Here is a 17,701-nt window from a genome sequence, read left to right on the forward strand (position 1 = left end):
TACAAAAGTGTGTACTGTATAGCAGTCACCCATCCTAGTACTAATATTTGGGAGGGGGTAAAAATCGATCAGTTGTGTAAGAGAAAATCTCTGGACAGAAAAAATATACATACAGGGAGACAGACAGATTGACTTAATTCCAGTACTGAACAGCCGCCCCCCCCCCCCTCCCCTCCTCCCTCCAACTTTAATTGCTAGGGGCATAATTAAATCTGTCAACCCTGAATACATACAAAGTACGGAAGTGTGTGATTTTCTCCTTCCTTTAAATTTTCAAGAAAGACATCTTTCGCAGATGTACTGCACGTCAGTGTATCTGATAAAGTGTTAAGGTATAGATATTGTTTCCCTAAAGAGTATTCTAACATATGGTATCACCTATTCATATGAGACCAGGCGAGTAAAAAAATATATGAAGATATGCATATATATCTGCCATTTAGTCCAAAAATATTGTAGCGGTTAGCCATTTTCAATCGTCGGTGGCCAGATAGCTCAGTTGGTAGAGCACCTGACTAGAGGTTCAGGGGGCCCAGGTTCGAGTCCCGGTTTGTCCGTTGTATTCCTCCTTCCTTAAATGTCTTCATTTGGTGCCATGACCAGGATAGAAACAGTACAAGCCATCCCTCAAAATGCACGACTTAAGCCCTGCGCTCTCTCATCCACTGCAACATCATCAAAATTGGGATCTGCAGTGTAACTTTCAAGGCTCAGCAACAAAACCATTAGGCAAATATCAGACTTCTTTTTAACTGTAGATACTATTTGATGTTGACGAAGAAGTAGAAGTCGAACTATACAGACACAGAAAGGGGATAAGCAAGTGCAAGTTCATATGACATGTAGATCTATCAACAGGATTTTTAAAACCTGAAGTTGTAGCGGACTTCTGTTACCTTGGGGACACTGTCATCTGGCAAGGGATGTGAACTTGCAGCAACAACACGATGTAAGTCTACTTCAAAGAAATTCAGAGAGCTTCTTCCAATACTGCAGGGCTTGAAGCAAACTTTTTTATGTCACCAAACCAGCCAGACTGATAAGATATAATTTCAACCAGTCCACAGAAAAATTTACAAGTCCATCAGAGTTTCCCAGAAATAATTAACGTATTTCATTAATGTCATCAAAATTAAATAATGGAGTTGAACTCAATATGCCTCAGATTTGAGCACTTTTGTTAAATTTATATTTACATGTACTAACCGGGTTTGTGCGATATCTACAGAGAAATGTCAAATGTGTGTTTAAAATTCAATAAGTAGGTTTTCCAAAATGACATTTTAGAAAATTGATTACTCCAATCCGACTGACTAAAACAAATGTCAAATCAGTCCGCCAGACTTTTAACCAGTCATGGACTGACGGGCACATGTTAATTTCGGGCCCTGTCTCGACGCACAAACATCTGGCAATCACAACCAGAGTCCATCTGTATTCAACTTACGTTAGACCTGTGTTGCTATATGGTTCTGAAATATACAGGGGATTAACAGCCGGCATTCTAAAGAAACTAATACGCAACAACAAAACCACGATAGGATGGATTTGCCTTGTCAATCCTGAAGTGAATGTCATCTTTCAGTCTCTTATTACTCAGCTTAACATAAGAAACATCGCTGATGTTATCCAGACATGTAGTCTGAGATGAATAGGCCATGTTGAGCATAGTACAGCTAGGAATGAGTATCACATGTTCGTACATTGAATGTTACTGGCTATTGAGCTCCTGGCAGACCAAAGCTGGCATGGGGTGAGTTGGTAAAACGAGACCTAGAGACTACAGGATTGGATAGGATCAACCCACTGGATCGCCAAGTATAGAAAAACAAACTTCGACCTCGACAGGACAGCCAGGCCTCACCCTTGTAAAAGGATTAATTTGGCATGGATAATGATTATTCCTCACATTATATGGTTCATATAACTGCCTGTCTACAATGTCGCTACGGTATGCTAACAATCCATGCTTTTAAAATTTAACTTGCAGTCAAAATTACATCTTTCCTTGACGAGAGTCTTAGATCCGCTCCTCTGTGAGTGACATTTACACTTGCCTGGGCAGAAATTAGTGTACTTTCATTCCCAATCTTTGATCAGCCTGCACTCTATTGACAATCTGACATTTTGCACATTTTCATAAAACAAGTTTAAAAGGATACAGCACTTATGGGCTATGACAACAGAGCGTTCAGAAACAATAAAAATTTCGTCTACTTTCATTTCTAAAACTAAAGCGAAAGTATTTTCAACATCCGGGATCTTTGTATTGCCAATCTCGTTTGCAAACGGGAATTCAGCGTGACTTGAAGGAAATTGATCAACAGGTCGAGAGAAAGGAAAAGAAATTCAATTATTTTTGAGGATCCTGGCCACATTTCCTCTTGATCATTCTACTATGCAGAGGTAACAACCTATTAGTATTTTAGTAAGTAAAAGCATCGCGGGTAATTGATTGATGAAACTTCGGAGCAAAACATTGAAGCCACGCTTGAGACTTCATTAAAGTCAATCACTGTCGCTGGCAGACTTCAAACATGTGAGTAAACATAAGGCTGACTTGATTTACTTAACAAACATAAATGGGTTGTAATTATGATAGAATTATGATGATGATTTTAATTGGAAGAAAGTATGGGTGCCCTTGTCTTTGGTTTTTCACGAAAAGACCCATATTGATTTACGTCATGAATCAAACACAATCGTTAAAGCAATAGTAGCAAAATCTTCCAAAGAATGAGAATCATATAAAAAATATGCACATGTACTTTTTATTTGTGCACTAGCCACTAGTGTTTGAAATTATAGTGTTTTAACTTTTAATATTGAGTACTAACTAAACTAAGACCCAAAACTTAAAAAAAAAAAAAAAAAAAAAAAAAAAAAAAACTGTTCCAAGTGTTTTTTCAAGCTCAACTATAAACCCCAAATTATATCAGAGACATATATTATAGCTAGCAAAGCTCGCTCCAAAGATTGCACGGTTGAATCACGTGATTTACTCTTCATCAGCTGAAAAATGATGGGGACAACCCATAATGCTTCTGGAAACATCTTATTGTCGCCGTCACTGCGGTATACTTCATCATGAACCTCTTAGATAACAGTCTATGCGAAAGTTTTTGGACCACACAGGACATTCGGTCCTGTGTAATCAATGAACACACCGGACTGAACCAAATTTTGTCAGACTAAAAAACCTAATGTAAAAAAAGTGAAACACGTGAAAATGCAAAACCAAGGAAATCTTATTCATTATACTAGTAATACTATACCAGGGATCCCTCCCGCATAATACCTTAGGCGGTTCATGCGGTTTAATCACATTCATTTACGTATTTGGATTTGTGTGATATTTTTTACTTATAACAAACATTTAAATGACTGTGTCAAAATAGTAAAGCTCAAAACTGGACACTGAGACATCGGACATTCCGGTCCGGTGTAAAAAATGACGCATTGGACCTGAGGCACTGCACATCGGTCAGGTCCGACGGTCGGATGTCTTTCGCATAGACTTGAGATAAAACAAATAAATAGTTTGGAAAGTACCACAAATGCTTTTAAATTCCAGACAAGCTTTCTCATGCCCTCGTATGTTTGTTGTTGATAATTGAATGGTTTGAAAGAAAAGCAATCGCAGTTAATGATGATGTCACAGTCCACTGTTTACATCACAACTGTGTTATATTTCCTGCGTTAAATGAATTGCTTAAAGCTGTGTTGTAAAATGTTATGGGTCTTTGCGCGTCTCAACAGTCACATTGTAAACATGTTATATATAAGTCCACTATTAAAAAATTGTTTGTTGGGCGTTAGCCGCCCGACCCTCTCAAAATGTCGCCGACCCAAAAAAAATGATTTGTCCAACAGCGATGTTTTTTTTTTTTTTTTTTTTTTTGGTTATTGTCCGGTGCGGAACAGAACCGAGTTTGAGCCGGATTTTAGCCGTCGGAGTCAGTAAAGCGCTTGTCAGTCACCTTGCTTCGCTTCAAGCGCTTCCTTGATGGTTTGTTTCAAAATGTTCGACCTGAAGAGGACAAAATCGTAGGCAACTTTATGCGTAAATATAGAGTTTAAAAACTCAAAGGAACGAAGCAAAGTCAATAGACTGCTTGAGTTTGACATGGATTCTACTGCGGCTGACGAACGTAGACACAACATAGAGCACATGCCGAAGTACATATCTGATCAATTTATTTTCTCAAACCAAGCCATTATAACAGATTCTATGCTAGTTGGAACCCCCAGGTTACACGATGCTTGCAGTGCCTGGTTAATAGTTCATACAGAAATGCATCTAACATTTATTTCAAAGCTTTTCTTAGAATTTGAAAAAAGGTACAAAATCCATATTGTTTTCAATGTTTTAGACTGCTACTTTACATTTTATACCCAAGAAAAACTTTGAAATAAAATCCACTCATCATGCTTTTATGTTACTGAGCAGTACTTATATATTTCATTTGGAAATTTCAAATCTACATAAAACAATTGTCACACTAGTTCCATGTGTCGGACATGTTCAATGGAATATATAACACTGCATGCCTACTAGCATAAAGCAGAAGATGACTAAGAACTAAAGGGTGCACACACAGAACAACACAAAAGTGCAAAGCAAAACTAATTCTTATTTATAAAGTGGTGCAAAGTGGTGTACTGATAAATAGTGATGTTATATACAAAAACAGATATATAAATATGATAGAGCTGAATATGATAAGGCTGGCACATATGTACCTTTAAAAGCATATTTAATAAATGACAAAGAACTTAGCTAATGAAGAGATATAATATAGCAAACAAAATATACAGAAATATGTAGACAATGTACAAAAAATTCCAGCAGCACTGACGTATGTGGGAGAACAATATTTAATGCACGAAAAAAATTAATCCTGACCCCAAAAAAAAAGCCTACCTAGTACCTACCTACCCATCATCAAAGGGGTAGGGTAGGTAAACTCCTAACAAACAATTTTTTTAATAGTGGCCTAACAGAGATAAGCAACTCCTATGGTGGCATGATGTGACGGTCCCACCTATAAATTTTTGATTCCTATTTATTGGTTTGATAAATTTATGCTAATTTCAGTTTATTTCACTCTTATCATAAATTGAAATCGAAATGTAAGAAGTTTTGAAATGATTTGATGATCAACAAATATACTATTAACAAAAACGTAGGCAAATCAAACATTTCCATAAATCTCACCGATTTTGCAGTGTGAGTTGTGTGTCACTTTTTGAAACTTCACTTTGAATTCATTTTACTTTGAAGTGAAACATCTCCCAAAAATATTTTTTCTTGAATGTTTTGATGATAGGATTTAGATGATTTGAACTTGATATCTTTCATGTTAAGATGTTATATGCAATTTAAATCAGTGTATGCATTTTTGCCACACAAAAAAACAGGACATAGATGATAAGAGATTTGGGGAAAGTTGCTAATCTCTGTATATGTTTTTGATCTGCTGATTATATCCCTAACTCTAATTTTTTTTTAACTAATTGTTCATGAGTTTATTGATTAAAGATTGTTTTGGAGTTGACCCTTGTAATTATTTCATAGGTAATTTATATCAAACCACATTTAAAAGTTACATTGATAGTGTAATATAAGCCCATCATGTTCAGTATGTTAATATACTGCAACTTAAGTGGAGATTGTGAATAGAATGTTCCTTTGTGTCTTGACATACTGTCTGGTTTTCTTTCCTAATTCTAGTGCTGTACATCTTTTCTTAGAATTGTGATCCCTGATATATTAGGTACACCTCACATTTCTGATATATGAGTCTTCATTGTCATCTCAGTAGTCTTGCTTTCCCCAGACTCGCACTTTTGAGACTGCATGAGCAAGAGTCTGGTACAATTCCTATTTCATAGTAAACTTTAGTTATGTTATTACAGCTTGGATAACCTCTTCAGTGACACCAGAATTGCAGATTTTTTTTTAATTGGTTGGTTCCACCGGCAAAACTGATAAATATTTCTAAAGTCTGGTGATTTTTATAAAAATGGCACACAGAATAATGGGTTTTCCACTGTATTTATTTAAACATTTCTCAGAGACAAATATGACACACAGAATAATGGGGTTCCACTGTATTTATTTAAACATTTCTCAGAGTCAAAATTTCAGGGGAAATATTTCAGCACAAAGTACTTTGATAACCAGCCTCTCCCCCTCCCCCATGTTCTAAGTGCTTGGGGCGTTCAATGGGGGTGAATATGGTCATGCTCAATTCAAGACTCGCCTAATCTTCAAGGTATATGTGTGAAGTTATGAACTTTTATCAAGGTAAATGAGTAGACTCATTTTTCAACCTCATTAAAATGTATATTGAGTTACCGACATCATAAAGCAAACTACAATAAGTCTTTGAGATCTGCCCCAGCTTCAAAGCTATCGGTCCTGATCCTGATTCTTTTATTAGCCGTCTTTCAATTGAAATTTCAGGAACGGTGTGACCTCTATACTATTAGATGAATTAGCATATTTTCAGATGAAATGCTTTTGGAAAACTTACATTCGAAACAATTCAAACCTTCTCGGTTAATGACATGGTAAGTGTCTAGGTCAGTAGTGGACTGCCAGTGAGACAAAGGAATTCGAAATACAGTTTAAACTGCCATAGCAACCTACTGTATTAAGCAACTCACTATCTTATATGACCGTTAAAATCTAAACACACACACACACACCAGCACCCAGGCATTAACCTATCTATTATACCTACATTAAACAACTATCTGTCTAACCAAATTAACTACCATGATTTTCACAACCATTTTGTGTGATTTCATGCAATTTTACCTTTATTCACCAACATATATTTTTGCTTAATGCAAATCTTACCTCTAGATTTCAATCGAACATGCCTTTTCAAGAGTTATTGTTCATTACATTTTTTTTAATACAAATAGGAGTTTGTTTGTTACCCTGTTTACTGAAAACAAGCAGTCTCTGCTGGCTAAATCAATTAACATGATTAGTATACTCAAGCTATCAATTAATTAACACATAATGAAAACATATGTGCTCATTATTAACAATATCAATGATCAGTAAAGCAATAGTGTAGTTTTCAAAGGTATGAATTTTACCATCTGGTTTACCATTATGTTCTAAATGTTCATTCCAGCTGTTCTCTGATATCAATTATGATGACTTTTTCATATGAGTGAAAGATTCTCGTGCAGGACGTTAAACAATCTACTATCAATCAATTGGTCACTCACGATTTTTCAAGAACGGTGCCGTTTTCTTACTCAATAGTTGATTGGGCACATTCCGACTATTACTCCCATCCTCACCCATCACCCTCCGTTAAAATCATTCATCAAACTCAACTGACTCTGTCATCACGTATTCAAACGGGATCATACAAGAGTTTCCGAATGACGGAAACATTAAAATAAAAAGTCAAGATCGGAATTCGAAACGGGTACAAAACAGAAATAAAAGTAGAAGAATCTTGTTCGCCAAAGTGGTGAGTAAGGCATGAAATTAACTCACCACATGCAGTTTACTTTCGCCATTGGCGAAGTGGCGAGCAGCTAGTTCTAACAGACTGTTTTTATGTTTTAGAATTTCATGCATTTTATAAGTGATATTCTTGAACTTAAAGAGTCTACTGTATAGTATGAAAATTAAGCAACCTGTATTAAGAGACCACCTGTCATATATGACTCTGTTTTTTCTTTCTCCTTTGGAGGGTCTCATAATACAGGTTTGACTGTAAAGTGAAGAATGGGTAAAACTACTCACATGGCATAAATATGATTTTGGTGCAGATTAACAATTTTAAATGATTATAAAACACACTTCGGGCATAAATATAGATAAGACATGACTTCAAGAAAGTGAAAATTAATCATCAGACTAGTTTTCCATCAGCCATTTGCAGACTAAATATGATGTGATAATAGTTGGTTTACAGTGCTATCTGTAGTGTATTCTAAAACCATTCTTAGGTGCATTAAGAGGGTATATTTTCAGAGATTAAGTTAGGAGTAATTAACGAAGATAAATGACCACTGACCAGTGCATTTATGTTTTACTCTACATCCTAGTATTTACTTTTCCCACTGGAAACAAATTGTGTAGGAAGTTTCATTTAGCATGTTGAAGGGTTAGAATATGGAGTGATAACACTTATAAATACTTTATGTGGATCTATATAAGGAGTTAACAAACAGTTGTCAGAATTTGGAGTGGATTTCCTCAGGGTACTCCAGTTTCCTCCCACATCAATAATGAAACCCTTCCAACTAGAGATATTAACATAAATTGTAGAACTTTTAAATAGATAATCTAAAGTTTAAAATCTAAATTAGATTAAGTTTAAACCTTAAAAGAATTTGATGTTTTCGAATTTGTAATTAAGACTGACTTAATATAATTCACACTTCGGCTAATACTAAAGAGAATGTGGGTACATAAAACACGGTAAATAAGTGAAATAAGATTACTCAACATGTTGGTATTATAACAGCAATTTAGTTATTCCCTTGTGCAGCTAGGTGCAATTGGGATATAGCAAAATTTCTAATTTTATGTGTTTGTCTGTGTGTAAGCTTGTGGGCAAGATTCAAAGAGCAACATACAACTTTGAAAATATTGTCAAGGTCATTTATTTGTTAGACTCTGTAAATGAAAGACATAACAAGTTCATGCTTGGCACCAAGATTGCTCAAAAGTGTGTGTTGGGTCGGGACACTAAACGAACATCGGCCTTGGGTCACCGAGAGAAAGCCTCGAACAAACAGGAGTTGTTGGGTGGTATTAGTTTCGTTTTGTCTGTTTAGTCCTAAGTTTTGTTTAGTTTCTCTCCCAAAATCTGCACAATAGAAATAGTCAGTAATGGATAGACCAGTTTAGGGTTATTTGTAGCAGACGGCTGTTTACATGGCTGCTCAGTAGCAAGCTTCAGTTGTCTTATTCCCAAAGTGTTATTGTATAGCCTCATCGAGTTTTTGTTTCCTGATGTAAGTGACATTGAACCTTGGTTGTAAACAGGAAAAATGTGAGTTGTTTTGTATGGTAGTATGTGCAGGATCATGACAATGTTGGAAGAGTAGTAATTATAATTGCTTACAAACTGCAGATGCATTATGACCAGAAGAAATCCCTAGTCATTCCTGTAAATGGAAAGTTTGTTGTCCTATACAGATCAATAAAACCTTTCAAACCTGGCCAGTACAAGAGGCATACCCACGGTTTACAACTCTGTGATGTGTAATACAGGAAGTGTTGGAAACCTGCCTTATTATGATTACAATTCATTCACAAGTTTTTTTCACTGTTTTACACATGATTTGAATGTTTGACCTGTTAATTAAACGAAAACTTACATTTGGAAGTAATGGTAATGTCTATTATTCTTGAGCTTTATCTAAAAGATTTTGTATACATTCATTGATACAAAATTTAATCTGGTTTCTTGTCTTTCCCTCTTTTTTTTTTATCTTTCAAGGAAAGTTGATATTTAGTGTTAATTTCCTGTTTTCTAAATGAATGTTGACTTATTTGACTTTCCATAAGAAACTCGGTGGTTCAAGTAACGGTCATTACCCTACACTGGCAGAAAAATAAAATACTGAAATAATTGTTAACTATGTATTAACTACAAAAAAAATATTGAATTTGTACCTGGAAATGTCATATTGATGAAAATAAATCCTACAGGTATAATATAAAATTACCAATTTATCTGAAATTTATTCTCACATAAAACGCAAACATCCTTTGAGATTGAATGTTAAATGAAGGTTTCTTTTGTAGGAAACGCTGAGGAGTGGCAGTGGAGATGAGTAACTCCGACACCCACATACCTGTGGTCAAGGAGGGGTATCTCTGGAAAAGGGGTAAGGCTTAAAACAGGATGCCCTGGGGTATCTCTTGGAAAGGGGTAAAGCTTAAAACAGTTCAAAGATGCCCTGGGGTAGCTTTGGAAGAAGGGGTAAGGCTTAAAACAAGTCAGGAAGTTGATAACTCTGGAAAAAGGGGGAAGGCTTAATACATTTCAAGGCGGGGTATCTTTGGAAAAAGGGTAAGGCTTTACACAGTTCAAGGAGGGGTATCTCTGGAAAATGGGTGATGTTTGAAATGAGTTGAATATGGGTATCTCTGAGAAAGGGGTGAAGGCTTAATACAGATAAAGGCTTCAACCAGGGGTAGAGATAAGATATTTATGGAAAGGAAATGTTCTTCTATTTACTAATTATCGAAAGAGAGAAGGTGTGGTGAATCAGGAAGAGCACAAGATGGATATCATTGAAAAGAATTACATGTGAGAGTTTGGCTGAGAGAGAAGATATGTAAAGCAATGTTCTGGGTCATTACTGGGTGTGATGTATTTATCATTCAAAGTACACTCAATTACAAAACAATTTAATACTTAGTATTACCTACTCCATCTAATACTCTAAAGAGAAGCATGTTTTGTACAAATAACTTCCTAATGGCGGTACCTACAGAAGTATAAGTGTTTTGGAGCTATTCTCCCATGGTCTAATTAAATCACCCTGAACAGCATCGTCAAAATAATTACATGAACACTTTTGTATAAAAGTGTTTTGCACTGGAGATTTTCATATTTGGTGTTATTTATCAGAAAAGATTCCTGATGTTGAATATTTTGGGAGATGTTTTATCAACATGTAAGTGATTCAAGAAAATAGGGGAGAGGAAATTGTAATCAATTTTGTAAAACCAGCTTGCGACATCATCTAGATTTTTTCCCCATAAGATTGGTTACTAACAGTGTCTTATCTTCTCTCAGTCACATGTATAGTATCAGAGAGGAAATTACTACTACAGATTATGTATACCATATTGCTGGGGAGATTCATTTATTTGTTTTATGTTTTGGAAATTTATATTACTCATAACTTTTTTTGATTTATTTTTTCCTCCATACATATTTGGTGAGAAGTTAGAAATACGAGCATTCTGACGTGCTGTTTTTGTATTTGTTGTGTATGAGATAGTTAATTGTAAAGGAGAAGTGTATTGACTACTCAGATTCCAGGGACTTTCTAATGATACTGTCAGGATTTCCATCACTTCCAATACACAATGCCATAATCTTTCCATGTGATTATCTGGGCTCTTTATCACTAGCTGATTGGAGATATACTTTAAGTCCTCCACAGTATTAGAAGCAAAATAACCTGTATTAGCATGAATCTTGATCCAAGTGGACAATTTTTATCCATGTTTTATTGATATTGCATCTCTCATATAAAAATACATTCAGGAAGAACAAGGCAAGTTTGGGGGGGGGGGGGGGGGGTGCAAAGAACACATAAATATTTCCATATTTATCACATAGCAAAACATCATTAAATATTGATCATTTTGATTGGTGTATTTCCAACAAACGTACATTTCTTGTCACTTTGTCAATACTAAGCATACTTCGAATTCACAACATAGTCATGCAGGGGGATGTTTTACATGGATGATCAACTAATACATGTATCAAAGATTAGATTACTTGTGTGCATATAAACGATTGGTTTGTAAATAAATGTTTATCTTGAAAATATTTTGTAGACATGTTGGTTTCCATAAAATTTAGCAATAGTGGGGAAATTGATTAATTACGGTCCATCTGTGTACTTACCTGTCTCTCTTTGGTTTCTTGTACACCGACTATAACCCTATTTTGATGCCATTTAATTACATACATGTGTAAACAGAGATGGTAGTCCTTTTTGGGGTTTTATGTGAATAGAATAACATTTGATCTGATTTGGTGGGTTAGAGAAAAATAATGATTGATTTCCAAGTTACATATGATGGTACTGATTGTTGCTACAGGAAACCTGCCAAATATAGGATACACATGTGCTCCTGTCTGACCGATTGAAATGAATCTCTCTGACTTACAAGAATTTTTCACTTTTTTATCACAATTTTTTTTTTTTAAATTATCGATATCTCATCTGGAGTAAAACTGAACATAAACGAGAGCTTCTCAAAGAGAACAGATTCTGCTCACCTACTTTGCGAACTTATTTTAATAGTCAGGAGAGGATAAAGTATGATTTTTAAAAAAAAAAAAAGATTTTTAGTCGAAAGAGGACAAACTAAGATGATTTTATTACCCTAACCCAAGACAAACTAAGATAATTTTATTTAGTCAGGAGAGGACAAACCAAGATAATTTTATTTTAGTCAGGCAAGGTCAAACCAAGATAATTTCATTTTAGTCAGGAATTTACAAACTAAGATAATTTTAGTCAGGAAAATACAAACTAATATTTTTTTAAAAATGTCAGGAGATTACAAACGTCATTAAAAAAAATTTGGTTTGATGTACTCTGACCCACATTTTTCAAGTCGAGTAGGTAGGTCGGTATTTTTATTTATTTTTTTTATTATTTTTTTTTTTTTGAATGTCATGAAAATCAGATTTACAAATTTACTGATGTTTTCATTAAACAAATAACGCTGCCAGACAAAATAGAGTTTAGAACATTCATTTTGTACACATTTATATAATACATATGTACACGTAAATCTTCCAATGTCTTCTGAAATTTTCTCAGGATGTTTTGTATTCGTCACGGATGAGGACCTCTACAGTTTTTAATAAATAAAATAACACCCCTTTTTATTACCGCTGATTGATTCTTCTATTTGTGGTTTGACATTCATAATAGTAATCACTTAAACACTTTAATGTGATTCATGAATATCCAAGTGAATTACATGATGACGGCAATTTACAATCAGTTTTAATATTGCCCAATATAATTTTAATGCTGACTTCCCCGCATCATTCAATTAGTTGTGACAATTATGTTCCATTCGTGTGTCTCAGTTTAAGAGCAAAGTAAAAGTGCCTTTCACCTATTAAATCGTCATAACATTTAAATAATCCCATATCAAAATTTTATGCGTGCTTTTTCAGAAATATGTATAGACCATCAACTTGAATGCAGACTTGTGGTCCGCCATAATTTTGGTGCGCTATCTCACGTGATTTTTTATTTAAGTAGCATGGCTTTCAAACTTTTGTACACAAATACGATCAGGCCTCGACGGGGGAGTTGGTCGCCTCTTGCTCTATCTTGTTGGTAGGTAATGTGGTAATTTGGAGCAGGGATGCGGTATATTTGATCGTTCATATAGAAAAGTGTGTGAAAAGTTCCCGGATTAACAAATGGTCATTATCAAAGTGAAAGTAGAACCGAAAGACGTCCAAATAACATTTTGATATAGTGTAACAAAAATTCTGTAAAACAACTAGTCAAAAAAAAAAGGCATCAACTTTAAAACTAATTCAAAGAATGTCTACTTTCCAGGGAGCGCCCCCCCCCCCCCCCCCCCCCCCCCCCAAATTAAACTTTCGAAGTGTGGAAAAAACGATTGGGTCGGGACAAATTTCACGGGCCAGTCAGAGTACATCAAACAAATCAATTTTTATTTTTAAGCCCAAGAAAATTTTATTTTAGCCGGGAGAGGACAAACTAAGATAATTTTATTTTAGCCGGGAGAGGACAAACTAAGATAATTTTATTTTAGCCGGGAGAGGACAAACTAAGATAATTTTATTTAGTTGGGAGAGGACAATTTAACCAATAGTCAGGAGAGGACAAACTAAGATTATTTTAGTCAGGACAAGACAAACTAAGATCCTTTTAGTTTTGTCAGGAGAGGACAAACAAAAATAATTTAAGTCAGTAGAGGTCAAACTAAAATAACTTTTAGTCAGGAAATTGCAAACTAAGATATGAAAATAATTAGTCAGGAGAGGACAAACGAAGATAATTGTTTTAGTTGGGAGAGGACAAACTACAGTGTAAGATCATTTGTTTTAATCAGGAGAGGACAAACAAGATGATATTAAAGGTGGCCTGAGTCACTGATTTTTTTATAGGGACAAATTATTGGGGGGAGGTTGGTTGGTTAATTTTGATGTTTAGGAATGATTGAAGTACATATTTTATTATTTAGAGGTTTGATCAATAGTCAGAGAGATTGTTCAATTTCAAAGGTTGTGAAAAGGGTTTTGAAAGTTTCATCTGTATGTATGGTATACTGATTCCAATAGATAGAGAGAGAGAGAGATTAGATAGATAGAGAGAGAGAGAGAGAGAGATAGAGAGGGAGATAGATAGATATCTTAAGATAAACATGACTGAAAAAGACTGGGAACACAGTCGAAATATTTCTAGAAAGTGAGTAATATATATAGTCAATATTAAAGATTTGTGCATAGTTTACATTTTGAAAATCACTCTGTCAGCAGGGCTCGAAATTAACATATGTCCGTCAGTCTGTGACTGGCTAAAAGTCTGGCGGACTGACTGACATTTGTTTTAGTCAGTCTGATGGGACTGGTTAATTTTCTAAAGCATCATTTTGGAAAATATACTTAATATGAAATTTCATACACATTTGGCATGCTTCGATCTGTTTAATCAACCGGACGAATCTGATTCGTAAATATAAATCCCACATTTAAGTGTTACAATATTGTTTAAGGCATAATGAGTTAAATTTCATTTTAATGATATCAACAAAATATATTTGATTATTTCTGGAAAACTCTGTTGGACTGGTAATTTTTTCTGTGGACTGGTTAAAATTATACCCCATCAGTCCGGCTGGACTGGTGACATAAAAAGTTAGCTTCAAGCCCTGGTCAGAATTGTTGATGAAGTATTTATGTAATTTTAACAAGTCAAGGGTACAAAATCTACACCATGGAAAGCCCAATACTATTTCACTTCAATTCTAAATTCATGAATGTCATTAAATTGTTTTGATATTGGCTGTGTATGTGATAATTAATTGCAAAGGACTTGAAAAATATTTAGAAAAATTGTCTGAAAAATTTAGAACTAGATTCTCCTTAAATTTTGCACCACAAACCACTGCCTTCCATTAGAGACAGGCAGATGGTTTGGTATTCCATATAATGAAAGATTTTGTGTTTTAATGTATAACGAATCAAAAATTGCAGATTCCATTATGTATTAGAATTCAGTGCTTTGTCAAATATTGGAAAAGAGTACCTTCACATTAGGTACTACACAAGACCAAATGTTGTTAGATTTCGTGAAAATGTCAACCAGTAATGTTAAAACACTTAAAAACTTGGTGTGTTTATCTCAAAAATCGATGTTAGTCTCTCCTCCTTTTAAACACTGAAACCTATATTTTGTAAATACTTTTTCACTACATGCATACACAATGTGTATTTGTATATACTCTGACCTTATCAGTACTCAAATGTATGTTTCTTTAATGTACCTCGTGCACCATATATAATGTGGTTTGAGCGAATAAATGAACTTGAGTAGTAATTGATCCCAGCACAATACATCATTAAGTGGAGCTTTAAATACTGAATTAAGAATTACTGAATGAAAACATAAACTTGTTGTTTATTTACAAACTGGTCACACTTTTGAGTAGATTAAAACGTAGTTACAATGTATAGATCAATATACCTGACTTTACTATAATATGACCTTCATATTTTGAGAATTTTTGCAGTTGTAACATGAGAACATGTGCTTTACACGGTATTGAAAAGTCCTTGTTTATGAACTTCTGTTTGTAGGAGAGCACATTAAGAATTGGAGGAAGCGATATTTTATACTGCGACAGGATGGGTCATTCCTTGGTTACAGGACCAAGCCTGAACATGGACTGGGGGACCCCCTCAATGACTTCACCGTCAGAGGTTGGTTACTAGACAAAAATGAATTTTCAATATTTAGTTGACCAGTGTGATAAATGTAACACTCCACAGATTGATGCCGGACCAACTTTGAGAAAAGATTTTTGAGTGAACAAATTAAAGATTAGATTCCTATTTTTATATTGAGACAGTGTAGAGTAAGATAATTGAAGAAGCTATATTTTGTTGAAATCAGGTGCTTCCTGTTTTATAGGTGCTTCCTATCGTAAAGATGACACTTGATAAATTTTAGATATGATATTTCCCTATCAGAATGGCTTTAGCTATACATGTCAAACACAACAGAATTTTCCTACACATATATCGTTGACTGACCAGTTTCGGTGACCTTAGTGATAAACCGCGATTTTCTCATTAATCACTTGGATTAAATAAATAAATTACACACCTACCTTTAAAGTAACTAAATTCCTTTACTTTCATCCAAAAATTCCAAATTCATCGGTACGTTAATTGAATATATTTTCGTAACAAAAAAACATGTCACTTTGTGATCTTAAAACGGTGACGTCACATATTTCGGTGACCATTGTTAATATAGGTTTGCCAAAAGTTTGTAACTGTTAAAACGTATATACAGGAGGAATTTGCAACTAAACGTCAATGAATAAAATATCATAGTGTAGAATTCTAGACTTTTGGTATACTTTATATTAATTTGAAGGTTTGCTTGAAAAATTAATAAGTAAATGGGCTTATTTTTAGAGTACTCATGTTGATTTTTTGCATACTTTTCTTCTAGTAGTTCATTTTCGGGGGAAAATTGAAGACGTACTCTATATATGTTTGCAAACACTACGGCGAAATTGATTACGCAATCTACACCCGAAAATGACAATGTGCACACGTAAACAAAAGGTCACCGAAATAGGGCAGTCGACCAGTGCTCCCACTGGACCAAAATTCCCTTTCGCCACTTTTTCAGGGTGCGGCGCGGCGCAGATAATCTCATGCTATACAATTATTTCCATCATATTATTTTATTCATTACACTGATTTTAGCATTTGGAATCAGTTACATTACTTAATCATATCCAGCTATCATACCTAAACACTTCTTTTTGAAATAATAAGAAGTTGATTTGTTTGATAATTAAATTTTATTGTGGAAATCAAAAATCAGGTAATAAATCATGTAAATATAAACTTCATGATGCTACACCCCTGAGTGAAAACATTGTCTACATTGCCCGAAATGCAAATGTCACAAAACATCAAGCCCAATTTAGAGTCGTCTCAACCATTCCCTATTAAATTTCCGTTTTGGTATGGTAGATTTTGCAATTTGGACAGAATCAGATGTTTGAGCTGGTGGGGTTGACTGTAAAGCCAAACATAAATATTTTTCTTTAATTTTAGACTGACTGGGGTCAGAAGCTACAAGTTTAGTGTCAAAATAGAACGGGGTGCATAGTCTTATGAGATTAGGCCATCATTAAATATATTTTTGTTTGATGTACTCCGACCCACATTTTTCAAGTGGGTAGGTAGGTAGGTATTTTTATTTTTTTTTTGCAGTATCGAAAAAATTGATTATTGTCATAAAAACGCAGACTTAGAAATTTATTGATGTTTTCATTAAACATTGGACAAGACAGATTTAATAATTATTGCTATAAAACATTCATCAAAAAAGTTTCTTAGAGAATATAAACTTTTAAAATGAAACAATGTCTATTTCCCTGGAAACCAAATTAAAAAAAAATAAAAGTACTGAAAAAAATGATTGGGTAGGGGCGATTTTCATGGGTCGGTCGGAGTACATCAAACAAATCAATTTTTATTTTTGGCCTTAGCATCTTTATACTGTTGTGCACCGAACTTCAAAGAAAATTATCAAAATTGCTACATCCATATCAATGGTGACCGACCGCATTGTTAATGAAATATTCGAACTAAAATCAAACACATCAAAATCAAGATCTTGTAATCAACGAGCTTGGCTGCAAAAACAAACAATTGAT

At 34.5% G+C, this 17,701-nt stretch overlaps 2 protein-coding genes across 8 annotated transcripts in view; one reads left to right on the forward strand and one right to left on the reverse strand.

Annotated features, from left to right (window-relative positions):
* LOC125652832 (uncharacterized) overlaps nt 1–2,385 on the reverse strand; it is a 25,233-nt gene extending 22,848 nt beyond the window's left edge. Inside the window, 3 exon segments of the mRNA XM_056165983.1 lie at nt 234–316; nt 2,163–2,313; nt 2,316–2,385. Of these exon segments, the coding sequence (XP_056021958.1) occupies nt 234–316; nt 2,163–2,313; nt 2,316–2,378 (297 nt within the window). The 5' untranslated portion in view covers nt 2,379–2,385.
* LOC125652830 (RAC-gamma serine/threonine-protein kinase-like) overlaps nt 2,281–17,701 on the forward strand; it is a 34,227-nt gene continuing 18,806 nt past the window's right edge. For 4 of the 7 annotated variants that reach the window (XM_048882262.2, XM_056165981.1, XM_048882259.2 and 1 more), the window contains exons 1-3: nt 2,281–2,406; nt 9,797–9,879; nt 15,597–15,719. In XM_048882262.2, coding sequence (XP_048738219.1) covers nt 9,822–9,879; nt 15,597–15,719 — 181 coding nt within the window. In that variant the 5' untranslated portion in view covers nt 2,281–2,406; nt 9,797–9,821. Of the gene's footprint in view, nt 2,540–9,796; nt 9,880–15,596; nt 15,720–17,701 lie in introns of all 7 variants that reach the window. The other 3 variants (XM_056165980.1, XM_056165982.1, XM_048882260.2) reach the window with 3 other exon arrangements.

The sequence above is a fragment of the Ostrea edulis genome, chromosome 5 (genome assembly GCF_947568905.1).
Source record: "Ostrea edulis chromosome 5, xbOstEdul1.1, whole genome shotgun sequence".
Lineage (NCBI taxonomy): Eukaryota > Metazoa > Mollusca > Bivalvia > Ostreida > Ostreidae > Ostrea > Ostrea edulis.